General features: G+C 47.4%; 4 protein-coding genes across 4 annotated transcripts; 3 read left to right on the top strand and 1 right to left on the bottom strand.

The window, feature by feature from the left end:
- Positions 1 to 23: 23 nt before the first annotated feature.
- Positions 24 to 992, bottom strand: MTR3 (Exosome complex component; the record flags this gene model as incomplete). The annotated part of the gene is made up of 2 exons (XM_031149478.1): positions 24 to 814; positions 851 to 992. The coding sequence occupies 2 exons, from the start codon at positions 990 to 992 to the stop codon at positions 24 to 26; spliced, it is 933 nt and encodes a 310-aa protein (XP_031005369.1).
- A 4,255-nt stretch (positions 993 to 5,247) lies between these two features.
- Positions 5,248 to 6,925, top strand: ANP1 (Mannan polymerase II complex ANP1 subunit; the record flags this gene model as incomplete). The annotated part of the gene is made up of 5 exons (XM_031149477.1): positions 5,248 to 5,333; positions 5,412 to 6,076; positions 6,123 to 6,442; positions 6,491 to 6,586; positions 6,635 to 6,925. 5 exons carry the CDS (start codon positions 5,248 to 5,250, stop codon positions 6,923 to 6,925), a joined length of 1,458 nt encoding a protein of 485 aa, XP_031005368.1.
- A 742-nt stretch (positions 6,926 to 7,667) lies between these two features.
- Positions 7,668 to 12,724, top strand: LHYA1_G004517 (Uncharacterized protein; the record flags this gene model as incomplete). Its single annotated transcript, XM_031149476.1, has 6 exons — positions 7,668 to 8,157; positions 8,231 to 10,755; positions 10,808 to 11,091; positions 11,141 to 11,480; positions 11,528 to 12,418; positions 12,479 to 12,724. 6 exons carry the CDS (start codon positions 7,668 to 7,670, stop codon positions 12,722 to 12,724), a joined length of 4,776 nt encoding a protein of 1,591 aa, XP_031005365.1.
- A 1,015-nt stretch (positions 12,725 to 13,739) lies between these two features.
- On the top strand, positions 13,740 to 15,841 carry STL1_4 (Sugar transporter STL1; the record flags this gene model as incomplete). Its single annotated transcript, XM_031149475.1, has 8 exons — positions 13,740 to 13,769; positions 13,824 to 14,132; positions 14,218 to 14,378; positions 14,434 to 14,534; positions 14,603 to 15,019; positions 15,126 to 15,252; positions 15,413 to 15,641; positions 15,695 to 15,841. The coding sequence occupies 8 exons, from the start codon at positions 13,740 to 13,742 to the stop codon at positions 15,839 to 15,841; spliced, it is 1,521 nt and encodes a 506-aa protein (XP_031005364.1).
- Positions 15,842 to 16,157: the final 316 nt, after the last annotated feature.

Raw genomic sequence — 16,157 nt, 5'->3', positions numbered from 1 at the left:
GCCTTTCATAACAAACAACAGCTTTAATACCGTCCCATCTTAACATCAGCAGTCTCCTTCAATGCCGCAACAAGCACTCTATGTGCACCAAGTGCAGCCTGTACCGCATTGTCCGCCAACTCCTCATATCCCCCACCATCCCCAATATCCCCCTTGACCCAAAGATCCGTAATCTCGTCTCTCTGTGGCAAATACCCCACAATACAAGCAGCCACAATGTCCTTGTGCTCGCTGGGCACTGGGTCCAGCACCAGACCCGGCTTCCCACTTCTCTGAACAAGCGCTGCCAGTCCCCCAGCTACAACGTCCACACAGTCAATACCAGCATCGGCAATGGCAGCAGATGCTACTGTAATGCACCCGGAAAGCACGCTCATCATACCCCATTCCCCGGCCCCTCCCTCATCGCCCCACCACCGATCCTCCTCACCCTCCAGGATCGTAATGATAACCTCGACGCCACTCTTCGGCCATCGATCCCCAATAATCACACCCCGCAAGGCGGTCTCTAGATGCACGCCCAGATCGCGCTCGCTCGCGTCCCGGAGATAGCCTTTCCGCTTGCGGGTTGCGAAGGGGGCGTATTTGACGTGTGTGGAGAGAATGATGTGCGGGGAGAAGGGCGCAGATTTAGGGAGCGGCCGTGGACCGTGGACCGTGCAGGTTAATTTTAGGCCTGAGGTCGAGAGGGATGCGAGACCGGTTTTGGTGAGGTTGGGGTGGTGGGGGGAAGCTTCAAGTTCAAGGTAGGCGGAGCCGGATGCTGAGGGGGTAACGCCGGTTTTGAGGACTGAGAATAGCATTAGCTGACCGTCTGGAGGATATTGTGAGTTGTTATAAAGGGACTTACACATCTTTCGGAGAACATTTGGTGGTCTGGAGCGAGTTGGCCGTGGTGGTAGGGAGGAGAGGTCTTGCGTTATGTATTTGGAGTATATGGGAGCGCTGGTGCCACCCGACGGTCCATTGATACGCCTTCTGTCTGAATTCATGGTGAAAAGGGTCGTAAGAACGATTGTTCAAGCATTATTTACTTTAGTTGAAGCTGGAATATTTACTTTTTGATATATGTCTCAATATAGCTTAGGCGCGGTGAAAGGATCTTCCGCGCCGAACCACTACAGAAATAAAAATTCCAGATTTGAGCTTCCACTTCTCCCACCCACGACAACACCACCACCAATATTTGGAAATCGACCTCAATGCCTCTTGACTTGTTTGGAGATACTTCTGCCAGCAGTATGGCTATGTCTCTACGAGTATATGAATTGCTATACCACTTGCGCGTTCAGCTACTAATATAAAGGTGCGCAAGAATTTTATCCTTCCCTCTTGTTTCCCACATTGCTCCTGATGATTTATTTTACCCAAGTTCGCCGGCGATTACCTGAGCCATTGAACAACATGCATCACCATCTGAAGCATCTTCTTACCTTCCGTCTTTGTTGATCATCGTGGAAGCAAAACGCTGACCTGAAAACAAGACAGGGATCTCAATCGCCTGCTTGAATCACCCCCACAAAGAGCAGTGAGCAGACTCTGCCATAACACCATCCCACAAGGAATAGCAATATGCAATATACCTGCAATGACGTACCTCAACATCGAAAGCATGAGCTAGATGCTGGCAGGGTGTCATTGCAGGCACAACAACTTCTTGTAAGCAATCACAATTCTTTCAACACTCCTACACAACTTTTCATGATGAGAAAAAATAATCAGTTCTGCTTCTGAACACCTGATGATAACCTATAATACCAAAACTTTTCTGAACTTAACAAATCAATCCCCATCATCTTTGCCTTCACAGCAAAGCAGCGTGGCTAACGATTCTCAGCTTTAGGTACTCGCGCCCAGAACACCAACCGTGGATGCAAAAAAAAAGGTACGGCAGTATGTTTTTCTTCTCGCAGCACTTTCGCCCTGATGACAACAGCTTATCCATTCCATGACTGCGTCTTGGCCGAGCCACCCTCCCGCACCAGACTGGTCATTCATTTAATCGGGATGATAGGTTGTGGAGTGCGTGTCTTCAGTGCTTCTGCGCTCTGCATTGCGTCTTGTAGTGTAGAGTACAGAGGCCGGCTGGGGTGCCTGAGTAAACTGGCTTATCTGAGCAACTTCCAATCACACTCACTACTTTAGACTTTGTTATGTTGCCATTGCTAACGAGTCCAATAGGATTTTCATGCTCGATTCTCTCTTTCCAGCCTTGCGGTCCTGATGTCTAAAATTAACCTCAAGAGGTCGCCTGGTATGCTTAAGCAGCAATCAGAACGGGAGGTGTTTGGTCATTGGAGATGTCATGAATCTGTGAACATAATTTTATATCAATTTACAAAAAACGAAACCCTTCGTATACTTGTCTTCGTGTTTCTGTGAATAATTCCCTTCAAGTGGTTGGCCTCAATTCAAGTCGTGTGACCTCCATACTCTTTCCTCGAGACACTTAGGAGCTGCAACCCGAGGAAAGCTTTTCACGTCACATTACCTAGTAGCGACTGCTCCCGATGTTAAAACAACACCTCCGGTCTGATCAATCCAATGGAACGACCTGGGATCGAGTTCCACATCAAATATCAAAGTGCCAGATTTGATGAACAATAAGCAATCTGGCAATAATCCATGCTATGCTAAAGGTCGTATGGGATCTCAACAGTCGAACACCAACCAATTCCAGAGACACTTAAATAACTCACCGTTGTCCAACAAATACAAGCCCGTAATCCGGATCCAAATGTGTGGAGAGCTGAGCTTTCCTGTCGTCTGCAAATTCTTTGGCGTGTCGGTATGCTCCTCAAGCCATATTTCTGGCTTGAAGCTGTTTGGGTCTTTGAAGTTCTTTGCATGCGCTCCCTGTTCAGGGTTCACTACCCATCGTGAATACTACACCTGTTTTGATTTCCGCCGCCAACTATGTTGGGTGTCTGACGCAGATAGTGGTTCTGCTGGTGGGGTAATACGCGGGTTGAGTACCAGATGCCCTGGAGATATTCGAAATGCTGGCTTCGTTTGTACACGAGCCCAGATAGCAAGGCCTTTGACTTGATGTAGATGTTTGGTATTTTGCTTGGATTCTCGAACGACTGACGGATATTGCGTGTAGAGGGAAGAGGAAAAGAGAAGAGGAAAAGAGAAGAGAGGAAGGAAGAGAGGAAGGAAGAGAGGAATATGAATACTATGCTAGCTATTATTAAATCTAATCTTTACGAGCTCTACATGAGCAGGTGATCCATATGCTTACAGGCTTGCCAATGGGACTAGTAAGGACGCTCCGGATATGACAGGTAGGTGTCTACCGCCTATCTTTGCTGCAAATGTTACAAAAGCAGCGTTTGGATTCTGTTCGTTATACTCCACGAACCTCGTAGACAAAACAGCGGTAAAGTTTGAAAGGGGAAAACCCCGTATGTTTGTTGGTATTTGTAGCACCTGTCAAATGCCATGGACCTGCGAATCCCAAGTACCTTGGGTAGGAGGAACACTGTATCCGTGATGTTCTTCCACCCGTGCACCGACAAGCAACCAGGCAGGTAAGCCGGCAAGTTTCCCTAATTTGATGAGAATTTATGAAGCGGATAGACAGGGGTTCTTTGTAATTGGCATCGGTGAATAGTAAACACCATGTACTGTAAGCCGTCTGGTCTTACCTGTGAGTATATTGTGTTGTGGTATGATTGCGCTATCTGTACGACGCCATTTCATTCAAAGGTCTGACATAAGCCTCTGTATACGCGTTGAAAAATCGGAGGAATGGGGGTTATATAGGCAGTGTTGAAGCATGAGTGAACTACTTCTCGGAGACAACCAGGTTTTTTTTTTTATTGCAATCGCCACTGGAGAGAAAGGACTTTGCACCTCTTTCATATCGACATGTCTACTCCTACCAAGAAGTGTATGGATTGCTTTGATTAGGAAAAGCAAGTTTCGGATTGTGATTATGCTCTTGAAAGATCAGTGCATTCTATTAACGGATCGGTGCCGTCAGAAGCTTACAGTATGCCTACTTACAACTCTATTCAACAAGGTTTGGCGGCAAGCACCACTCAATTGCGTGACAACCAAAGCCCGAATCATAGCCAGCAAGCTGAAAACGGGATCATCCAAGCGAATGAGACAGAGAATATAGATGCATTAAAAGCCCAGGACTCGCAGACTGTTCAAGAAATAGGCTTGGTAAATTAATTTGAAAGTGGGGTAAAGAAAGAGGGCCCTACTCTTATTTTGATACGAGAACCGACGATGATCCTCGATGACAAGGTATGGGCAGTGCTTTCTAAGAACTGAATTCGTTGACAGGTGACAGCTAGTTCTCGAGCCATACAACCATGTTGCTTCCCTGAATGGAAAAGGGTTCAGGAACCATCTTTTGAACGCACTTGACGCTTGGTTCGCAGTGCCAACAACATCACTCAATATTATTGGCAGCACAATCACCATCTCAACAACATATCTCTGATGTAGGCCCCTGCAACATATACACAACACGCACAAATTGGTTAGTAGCATTGTACTGTACGCAACTAGGGACAGGAAGTGAAGTGACTTCAAATACCTACCTAGGTAGTCTGTTAAAAGAAGGTTTTATACCTGGTCCCGTGATTCTCCATGATTGATCTACTTCGCGGCTTCAGCCCTTCACTTCAATTGAGGCGCGAGCTAAGGTAGGTGGAGCAGATGCTAGTTAAATTACCTTGCCTGAACTTGAACCAACCACCATAACTTCTTTCTCCACCAATATTTCTCACTCAGGAAAGTTGGGAATCCCTATCCGTGAAACCCTTTGTCTTCCTCCTTGCAAGACATATCACAAACCCTGCCTTACCTATTTTTTATACCTCAGTATTCATTCATTCAAGCGCAGCGCGGCAATGCTCCGCGGCTATTAAAACGCCGACCTGAGTAGTGTCCCAATCGGATTTAGACTTTACGGTAAGCGCGACTTCTACCCTAATTTTGAGACCAGATCAGATACTGGATGCCGTCAAACGAATTCCCTTTCTCACATGCCCTCCAGTCATTTAGGAATTGATTGAGCGCAAAAAAACCCGCCATCGATGCCGCGTCTCCTTCGAATATTTCTCTACCTCTAGATCCCAACCGCACGTCCACGTTCATTCATCTTGGTTCAGGTTCAGCGGCGGGCAAACTGCCCAGGGGTCACACAAGAGTCAGCTTGGGACAGGCTGGCAATTTCAGCATATCGACAGCCACAACGTCTGCCATTGCTCCTCGAATCCGCCCAAAATGCTTCCTCGGCACCATGGATCGTCGTATTCGAATGGGAAAAAGCACGACTACGAAGAAAAGACATACAGCATATCCCCACACAGGTACGATGACGCCCCTGATTATCCAACAGCCAGCGTAGATGAAAGCTAACTGTGCGCGCAAAATAGATTTCAACCTAGATCCACACCTCCGGCTGCTAGAAAAAGGCGACAACTCCTTATAAGGCTCGGTGGGGTGTTAGCAGTCCTGCTATTTGGATTCTTTGTATGGCCCGGAGTCTCAATACTATCAATTTTCTCTTTCGGCTTTCTGTCTTCGGGTGAAGACTTCCAATTAGAAACGGTGCGATATTACGACCTGTCGAATGTACAGGGTACCGCCAGAGGATGGGAACGAGAGGAGCGGATCCTCCTCTGTGCGCCTTTACGAGATGCCGAGTCTCATCTGCGAATGTTCTTTTCTCACCTACATAATTTTACCTACCCTCACCATTTGATCGATCTGGCTTTCTTGGTGTCTGATTCCAAGGACCGAACATTACCACTGTTGTCTGAACTTTTGGAGCAACTTCAGGCGGATGAAGATCCAAAGATGCCGTATGGAGAGATTTCTATTATTGAGAAGGATTTTGGACAGAAGGTTAACCAGGACGTTGAGAGTCGTCACGGATTTGCTGCGCAGGCAAGTCGAAGAAAGTTGATGGCACAAGCAAGAAATTGGCTGTTGAGTGCGGCGCTACGACCATATCACAGTTGGGTTTACTGGAGAGATGTGGATGTTGAGACTGCCCCATTTACTATCTTGGAAGATTTGATGCGACACAACAAGGATGTTATTGTGCCGAGTTAGTTAAATCATCTCATTCTCTAAGAATTTTCTAACCTAAGCAGATGTCTGGCGACCACTTCCCGACTGGCTTGGGGGCGAGCAACCATACGATCTGAACTCATGGCAAGAATCCGAGACAGCTCTGGCATTGGCAGATACTCTGGACGAAGATGCTGTCATTGTTGAAGGTTATGCGGAATATGCGACTTGGAGACCCCATCTTGCATATCTCCGAGACCCATACGGTGATCCTGATATGGAAATGGATATTGATGGTGTGGGGGGTGTCAGTATTTTGGCCAAGGCCAAGGTGTTCAGATCCGGTGTTCACTTCCCAGCTTTCAGTTTCGAGAAGCATGCCGAGACAGAAGGATTTGGAAAGGTAGGATCTACATGTTCTAGGGATAATGGTAAAGCTAATACCAGACAGATGGCCAAACGGATGCAATTCTCTGTAGTGGGCCTACCACATTACACTATCTGGCATTTGTACGAGCCTAGTGTAGATGACATTCGACACATGGAGGTATGCAATTCCAGGCCTTTTTACGCTACATGCATTAATTCATCATAGGAAATGGAACAAGAACGTCAAGCCCGTGAGCAGGAAGAGAAGGATCGCGTTGAGCGAATGAAGAAGATTAAGGACCAGTTTGCCGACCCTAACAACCAGTGGGAGAAGGACAAGACGGATATCCAGAATGAGGCCATGAAAGAGAAGAAAGCAAAGGAGGATGCGGAAGCCGGTACTGAAAAGCCAGCAGCCGGGCCAGAATCTTCCGCAAAGCCTGAGACCCCAGTTGGAGCCCTGGCTGAAGCCAAGGTTGAGGATGTCACTACAGTCAAGAATAAACCGGCAGCTTGAGTAAGGATATCCTTTGAAGATACGTCGCTTGCTTGCTAACATATTACAAGGCTCGAACTTATCAACAAAGAAAAACTCTATTGAGTGAGTTCCAAATCGCTTGTTCTGACAAAGCTACCTGGGGGAGTTTTGGAGGACTTTACACCCTCCAATATATATTGAAGGTGTAGATGGAATGTTGAAATGAATCATAGGCGTTGGGACTGGAATTGCTTAGGCGTAGATCCGGTCGGTGGCCTGCATGCATTCGTGTTCATTGGAGAGATCTTTTCCCCGCCGAGCTCTCTGTAGTGTAATTTGGGAGACTTGTACAATTATAGTGGATAGACGGCCTGGGACATATTGCACTTTCAAAGGCATGAATTTATCCTTTTAGAATTATGATCTGTAATTTCCAAACCGATAACTTGAAGTATACGTGGAAATCAGCAAAATATAGCTCTGTACTGCACTAGCTAGGTAGATATAAATAGGGGATGATCACGTGTCATCAATCTTGACAGATGCGCCGCATCTAGACGACTTGGGGATTATTTTTCTATAAGTCCCAACAGCTTCTTACCCGCGGGACAAACATCGCACCCCTATTTTCGAGCTTGATTCGAATTCCCTCCACAAATCTCTTAAACATACAGGATTTACTCTGGGCAAAATCCGTCCAGTAATTCTCAAAGGATAGTTGGGATCCATCTGCTCACCAAGGCTCCAAATACGCCTTGTATCGTACATTGTACAACACAACATGAGCAATGAAGACGCCCAAGCCGCAGACAACACCCCGGCAATAGCTCCTCCTACCCATCTCCCAGCTTCATCTAAATCCAACTCATCACATACCAACGGCACAATGTCTACCTATTCTTCCTCGTTCCGCCGCACGCCCGTCTCGGTGGCAGTCGACCCTGTGGCGCTCATCACCACAGAATGCATAACGGTCACGTCTGCGATGCGGAAACACGCGCGGTGGGCACACAGTTCTGTTTCTGCTATCCTGGGCGGCAGTCACGTACCTATGCCGCCGAACTCTCGGCCGGGCACACCTAGAGATGAGACTGGGAGGAAGGGGAAAGGCGCGCCGAGGATTATGACGGGTGGTTTTGGGGCTGAGGGTGGTGAAGATGGGGGGCTGGCGAATCGGTGGGGACTGAGGGGAAAGAAGGGGAAGAGTATGCAGGATAATCCGTTGATGGCGGGGTTTGGGAGGTTGAGGAGGGAGTTGGCTGGTTGTAGAGGTATGTTTTCCCCTCAAACTTCAAGTAAGCAAGAAAGAAGACGTTGTGTACTAATCATGGGAATGGGAAATAGATATCCATCAGTTCGACACGCCGTCCCTCTTGCATCCATTCCTACAAGTCATCCAAGCCTCGGCGACGTCCGCCCCTATTACCTCCCTCGCCCTAGTTGCTATAACGAAGTTCTTCTCCTATAACCTAATAAGCCCTGACTCGCCCCGGCTTTCTCTCGCCATGCAGTCCCTCTCTGCAGCTATCACGCATTGTCGATTTGAAGCCAGCGATTCTGCCGCAGACGAGATCGTGCTGCTACGAATATTGAAGCTTATGGAAGGAATGCTTTCCGGACCAGGAGGAGATCTACTTAGTGATGAAAGCGTCTGCGAGATGATGGAGACAGGTCTTAGTATGTGCTGTCAATCAAGGTTATCCGAGCTTCTGAGGAGGTCAGCCGAGATGTCCATGGTAAAGATGTGCCAAGTTATTTTCGAACGGCTGAAGCATCTTGAGATTGAGGCGGGCGATGATTTGGAGGCCCTAGATGAGAAGACGAAGGAGGATATGTTTACAGTGAAAATGGATCCCTCGGCGAACGCGAATGATGCGGTGAAATCATCGTTAGCTGCTCCTCCGGATTCAAGACCTTCGTCGAGTCTTGACAAAACGAGGAATGGACTTTCGAATTCGAATTCGCTAGATAATACTTCGGAGCTTGGAGTTGGCCCTGCTTCCGAGTCTTCTGATGAAGCGCCTATAAAACCATACTCTTTGCCGTCAATACGGGAACTTTTCCGGGTATTGGTTGATTTATTGGATCCACATGACAAGCAGCATGCTGATGCAATGAGAGTTATGGCTCTACGGATTATCGACGTGGCGTTGGAAGTTGCTGGGCCTTCGATCGCCAAGCATCCCAGCCTTGCCACCTTGGCTGAAGACCGACTTTGCAGGTACCTGTTTCAGCTAGTTCGGTCAGATAATATGGCGATATTACACGAATCTCTTATTGTTGCTGGGACATTGCTAGCAACATGTCGTGGGGTTCTGAAACTACAGCAAGAGCTGTTCCTTTCTTATGTGGTGGCTTGTCTACATCCTCGTGTGGAAATTCCAAGAGAACCAGGCATTGATCCATCTCTCTATGCTGGAGTACCACAGGCTCCAAAACTAGTCAAACAGCCAAGTAGCGGGACCGCGACTCCAGTTCCAGTAAGAGACCGCCAAAAGCTAGGAATGGAAGGAGGTTCAAGAAAACCTGACGCACGAGAAGCTATGGTTGAGAGTGTGGGTGCTCTCGCAAGGATACCAAGTTTCATGGTTGAGCTTTATGTCAACTATGACTGTGAGGTTGACCGGGCAGATTTATGTGAAGACATGGTCGGCCTCTTGAGTCGAAATGCCATTCCGGACTCAGCGACCTGGAGTACAACAAGTGTTCCTCCGTTATGTCTAGATGCTCTGTTGGGCTACATTCAATTCGTAGCGGATAGACTAGACGACGAGCCCGAGTATGAAGGATATCCCGAAGTCGCAAAGTTACGAGAGCAGCGAAGAAGAAAGAAGATTATCATCCAGGGGGCATCTAAATTCAACGAAAACCCAAAAGCTGGACTGGCATATCTGAGTGCTCAGGGCATCATTGATGATCCTACAGATGCATTCTCGGTGGCCCGTTTTCTAAAAGGCACAACGCGAATCTCGAAGAAGATGTTTGGAGAATTCATCGCAAAGAAGGGCAATGAAGCCATTCTTGAAGCTTTGATGAGTAATTTCGACTTCGCAGGGAAACGGTTAGATGAGGCCCTCCGTGTACTCCTAGAAACCTTCCGGTTACCAGGAGAATCCGCGTTGATTGAGCGAATCATCACAGTATTTTCAGAGCAGTACATCAAGGGTGCCAAACCAGAAGGCATTACCGAAAATGATGCTATTTTTGTCCTGACCTACGCCATTATCATGCTGAACGTTGATCAGCACAGCCCGAAAATCAAGTCACAGTCCCGGATGCAGTATGAGGATTTTGCCAAGCAAGTCAGAGGCGTTAATGGCGGTCAGGACTTTGATCCTGAGTTTCTGAGAGCCATCTTCGAGGAAATCAAGAGTAATGAGATTATTTTGCCAGACGAGCATGATAACAAGTTTGCTTTTGATTATGCCTGGAGAGAGCTTCTTCTAAAGACTGGCACAGCGGGCGAACTTGTCCTTTGCGATACGAACATTTTCGACGCGGATATGTTTGCTGCGACTTGGAAGCCTGTGGTGGCAACTTTGTCGTATGTGTTCATGTCTGCTAGCGATGATGCCGTGTTCTCGAGGGTGATAAATGGCTTTGATCAATGTGCGAGAATAGCTGCCAAGTATGGCCTGACGGAAGCTGTGGACAAGGTCGTTTACTGCTTGAGCTATATCACTTCATTAGCTACCGAGACCCCATCAAATACTACTCTCAATACTGAGATTCAGGTTGGAGAGAACAGTGTCATGGTCAGCGAGCTCGCAGTTAAACTTGGAAGAGATTTCAAGGCACAATTGGCTACTGTCGTGTTGTTTCGAGTCGTCACTGGGAGTGAGACTGTTATCAGTGATAGTTGGAAACACGTAAGTTCCAGTATCTTAGATTGCAATGCTCCTGACGCTGACAATTTATTAGATCGTGCGAATATGGCTAAACCTCTTCGTGAATTCGCTGATACCCCCTTTCTTCGCACCGAATCGCATGGAGATTCCTCCAATACCCCTCCAGAATCCATCACAGGTGATAGACCGCGGTCCGAAGCAAATTGACACTGGTTTATTCTCAGCGTTCACTTCATATATTTCAAGCTACGCTGCAGATGATCCACCAGAGCCGTCTGATGAGGAGCTGGAGAGTACACTGTGTACGGTAGACTGTGTCAACGCTTGTCATATGGGAGATGTGTTCGCGAATGTGGTGTAGGTCTTCAAATCCCTATCCCTAGCTTCCAGGTGCTGACTCTTGCAGAAACATGCCTGCGGATTCCCTCAAGCCACTGGTTGAAGCTTTACTTTCGGAGCTTCCAGATGACCCGACTTCTGTAGTTATCTCTGTTAAATCCGAGACTGAGGCGCCTGTGTCACCAAATGGTCCCAAGAGTCCCGCTGGTCCATTATATGACCCATCAATGGTCTACCTCCTGGAGCTCGTGACAGTTCTTGCTCTAAAGGATAAGGAGACCGTCGCGGCTCTCGGTGCGGACGTTGGGGAAGCCTTGCAGAATGTCATGCGAAACGCGGCTAGTTATCACAGTATCACGATTGCCAGGACCATGTTTTACCTCCTTCACATTCTTCATGCCAGCTATGTAAGAATCATGCATTTTGATATTGGAATACCTACTAACATCTACAGGAACACTCTTTCCTCCGCGTTCCAGTTGTGCTTCACACAATATCTAGCTTCAAGAAAGATCTCTTTGACAAATCCGCACCACTTGTCCTCCAAGGTTTGAACCAATGCATCGATGAGCCAGGTCCCCTCAGAAATGAGATCATGACATCTCCCGATTTCTGGGTAATCCTTCGCAACCTCACAGGAAATGCCCAATCTGCACCAACGGTATTCAAGATCCTAGAAGAAGTCGCCATCGGCAGTCCACCAACAATTATAGCAGACAACTATGAATCTGCCGTCAAGCTCTTAAACGACTTCGCATCAGCTGGTAGCGTCGGCTCCACAGTAGAGCAAAAGAAAGACCGCCGAGTTCGAAAAGGAAAAGGAGAGCCACAAGTCACGACAGTGAAACAACCACAAGTGGACGCAGCAGTAGCCAGAGGGGTGAAAGCAATCCAAATGATCTACTCTCTTACAACACGGATACCAGTTCTATTGAAACAATCACACCTCGAAAGTAAAGAAGCATGGGCCGCCTACTGGTCACCTATCTTCCGCGCCCTGACGACACAATGCACGAATCCGTGCCGTGAGATACGGCACCAGGCTTTCTCTTCACTACAACGCACACTCCTTTCGCCTGAGTTAACTTCAGGCGAGCATGAAGAATGGACGGCTATTTTCAGCGAAGTTCTCTTCCCCTTAATAGTAAGGCTGTTGAAGCCTGAAGTTTATAGTTCTGATCCTGTGGGGATGAGCGAAACGAGGGTACAGGCCGCAACGCTGCTGTGTAAAATATTTTTGCACTACCTGGTGTTACTGAGTAAATGGGAGGGTATGCTGGATCTTTGGCTGAAAATCTTGGATATTATGGACCGGTTGATGAATAGTGGGCAGGGTGATAGCTTGGTACGTTTTGCTCTTTTCTTCTTTCTTTCGGACATGTGCTAATGATGATCGTGGGTGTAGGAAGAAGCAGTTCCCGAATCCCTTAAGAACATCCTCCTCGTCATGTCCAGCTCTGGCTACCTGATCCCTCCCTCGCAAGACGCCAGCCAAGAAAAACTTTGGACCGAGACGTGGAAACGTATTGATAGGTTCTTGCCTGATTTGCGAAAGGAATTAGATCTAGATCCGAAACCGGAAGAAGTAAAACCAGTGGAAGAGAAGAAGGCCGAGGAGGTAACGGATGTTGCCGTTGCGCCTGTTTCGTAGACTGGATGGGCAGCGAACGATATGAAGACAGGTCCATGTGTATGTGCGTGATGGAGACACGCAGGCAATTGTACATTAGGGAAGCGTTTTTTGGATTCATTGCTATCAATGGCACAGTGGTGCCATGGGATGAGATGAGATGGTCATTTCGATGAATGGCAAGCAAGGATGCAAAATGTGTATGATGGCTGGCATAGACAGCGAGTTTGGTCGATGACAAACGACCTTGTATAGAAGAAAAGAGAATTCGCCATCTTGATCTTGCTTTTTATTACATACATCTGAAATATCCTAGTTGGGTATCTGTTAAGGGAGCTGCTATGTGTAGCAAGCGCTACTTGCACGTATCTGTCTATATATTCCTCTACTTGCTATCGTGTCTTTCTTCTGAGTATATCTATCTCTCGCTCATCGAGATCATCGAGCTGGGTGACGCTAAGTGGTATTCGATTGAAGATTCTCTTTAATGCCCTTGCTTTTCTTTGCTTTGCAATTTGTATATCTTCTCTGGCTGGCTGGTTGGATGACAACTCTCCACCGGCTAAGTTGCAGACAATTGGATCGGATCGATGAGCCACGCGCTGCTGCACTCTCACCCGATTCGCCTCCACCCCGCCTTTGCTCCAAGGGTTTGCAATCATTTCTTGATATTTTGTGTCAGGGGTCTATATCTAGTAAGTAATATTTAGGGGGTGGGGTGAAGGGGGGCTTGGCGTATTTGTTTGTTTGTCTGTTGGTATAAGCTGGGAATTTGCTTATTATATGCATGTGTTGTCGAATATAACAAAAATGTAAAGCGGATTGTGAATACTTTTTTATTCACGCGCGGATCCTAGCAGTTAATACAGGCGATTATACCTCTTCTTCCTAACCTGTTTCTGCGCGACTCGAGATAGATTCTTCTTTCAGAATCTGGATCTCGCTATTGTCGCCTGGTATTTCAGAGTTGCATCCATCCTAAAGTGTAAACCTTCTTGCTCACTAGAAAGTCTTTCCAACGACCAGACACTCTACTATGGAGACCTACAGTTCCTATAACGTATCAGTGAGTACTCCACCACGTGCTTATGCCTTGAGCCCTGGAAATTAACGTCCTCAGGTGGTGCTCTTTGCCACCTTCGGCTCCCTGTTTACGGGCTACTCTCTCGCCATCATCGTAGCAACAGTCGGACAGCCGACATGGTACGAATCTTTGCACCTGGAACCCGATGCCACGGCGCCTGGATACAATCACACAACAACTATCATCGGAGCGTCCAATGGCGTCTTCTTCGCTGGCGGCACCCTAGGCTGCCTGCTGGGCGGATGGCTGGCTGATAAACTGGGCCGTGTAAAGGGGTTCAGAGTTGCTGCTATAGTTGGTATTATCGGTGCCGCGATCCAGACTGGAGCTGTGAACCAAGCAACGGTGCGTTTCAAATGCTAAATACTAAGACTGTTGTTACTGCATCTCGGCCTGGTTGATGGCTGGCTGACTGGCTAATCTGTGGTAGTATCTCGTCGGAAGAGTGATTACTGGTCTTGCTGCAGGCCAGACGATGGTCGCTATGCCGACCTACTTTTCCGAGGTTTCGCCTCCTCGTTCTCGCGGTTTGATGGCCGGTGCTCACGGATCTGGTATCAACATAGGATATGCCCTTGCTGGATGGGTCGGGTTGGTATACATGAGCTGATTTAAGATCTGAGGCTGATCTACTGATCTTATATAGGTACGGGTGCTTCTTCGAATCTAAATCGTCCTTTGGCTGGCGCTTCCCAAATGCCGTTCTAGCTATCTGGGGCTTGTGTTTATTGGGAGGATCCTTTTTCGGTGCGCAATAAATTCCCTGCTCCGGCTTCACCGCAATAAAAAAGTGCTTACTCCGTATTTATTTTCAGTTCCCGAGAGCCCTCGCTGGCTGGTATCGAGAGGCCAAGACGAGAAGGCTTTGCAGATCCTCTGCAAGCTGCACCACGACCCAACAGACATCGAAGACCATTTTGCTCATCAGGAACTGCGGTTCATTAAGAGCCAATTGGAGATCGACCTCACGCTGATTACCGAGCATGGACAGTGGCAGTTATTCACCATGCCTACGTATCGCCGCCGCAGCATCTTGGGATTCTTCCTCATGATGGGAGGCCAGAACGTGGGCGTGCTCGTTATCAATAACTACAACACGCTGCTGTATCAGTCTTTAGGCCTCTCCAATATGGAGGCCCTTGTCGTGGGTGCTTCCTATAACACTTGGGCTGCCTTGGCAAATATCGGTGGCGCAACGGTGTCTGATCGATTGGGACGACGTAGGGCTCTTTGTAAGTCTTTCTTTCTGTCTGTCTGTCTTTGTAATATCGGTGAAAGAAAAAAAAGAAAAGCTCTTCTGGATAAGTGATTGATTGATTGATTATCCCCGATTACTAGTAATTGGCTATGCTGGCTGTGTCATCATGTTCAGCATCGCCACAGGGCTCATTGCCACGTTCAGCGAAAACGCATCCAGGACGTACGCCGGCACCGCGGTTGCATTTCTCTTTCTCTATGTTTTCTTGTAAGTTACACATTCTTTTGCCTCTAAACACAAACCTTATGTATATGTATGTATGTATGTATGTATGTATGTATGTATGTATGTATGTATGTATGTATGTATGTATGTATGTATGCGAAAATACGATGAATAACATCTGCCTCCCTTGCCTGTACGACAGTTACGGCTCCCTCATCGATGTCAACCAGTACACAGTCGTCGCCGAGATATTCCCATCGCACATCCGCTCCCAAGGCTCGTCCTACTCCTTCGCAGCCCTGTTCCTCACCGACGTGCTCTGGGTCGATCTAGCTGCTACGGCGCAGGCTACTATTGGCTGGAGGTACTATCTAGTATTTCTCTGTCTTGGCATTGTCCATTTCGCACATCTGTGGTTCAAGCTTCCGGAGGTATGTAAAAAAACTATCGTGCCTTAAGTTCTTGTCTCTTTCTTGTGAATCAGATTAGATTAGCTAACTTTAGCCATGGGTGGTGGGAGCAGACGTCTGGTCTGGCTTTAGAGGAAATAGACGTCTTGTTTGGGAAAGAGGAAAGGGCTAGTTCTAATGAAGAACCCAAGGCTATGACGCATGTTGTTGAGGAGGAATAAGCTAGTATTTCCTGGATGGAGATATCTATTGGCATTATTATCAGTTATATTAATATTGGATGATCGTGACGCGCAGGAAGCCGCTAAGCCCCGCGGCGGCGGCGACGACGATGTTACAAAGATCCCTTATGACGTTGGCAGCACTCTTAACCCCGGACTATCGAAAGGCACTGTGATACATGATGTTGCTTGAACGATGTTGAAATTTTCATTGGAGCCAAGACTTATTTAACAGCTCATCAATACAAGTATTACCTCGCAGCAGCAAAGAGCAAAACATATTTGATAGTTAATTAGGAAGATATAATGCGCCTTG

Source organism: Lachnellula hyalina, assembly GCF_007821495.1.
Source record: "Lachnellula hyalina strain CBS 185.66 chromosome Unknown contig00066, whole genome shotgun sequence".
Classification (NCBI taxonomy): domain Eukaryota; kingdom Fungi; phylum Ascomycota; class Leotiomycetes; order Helotiales; family Lachnaceae; genus Lachnellula; species Lachnellula hyalina.
Note: the sequence above shows the minus strand (reverse complement) of the source record. Positions and strands in the feature narration are given on the sequence as shown.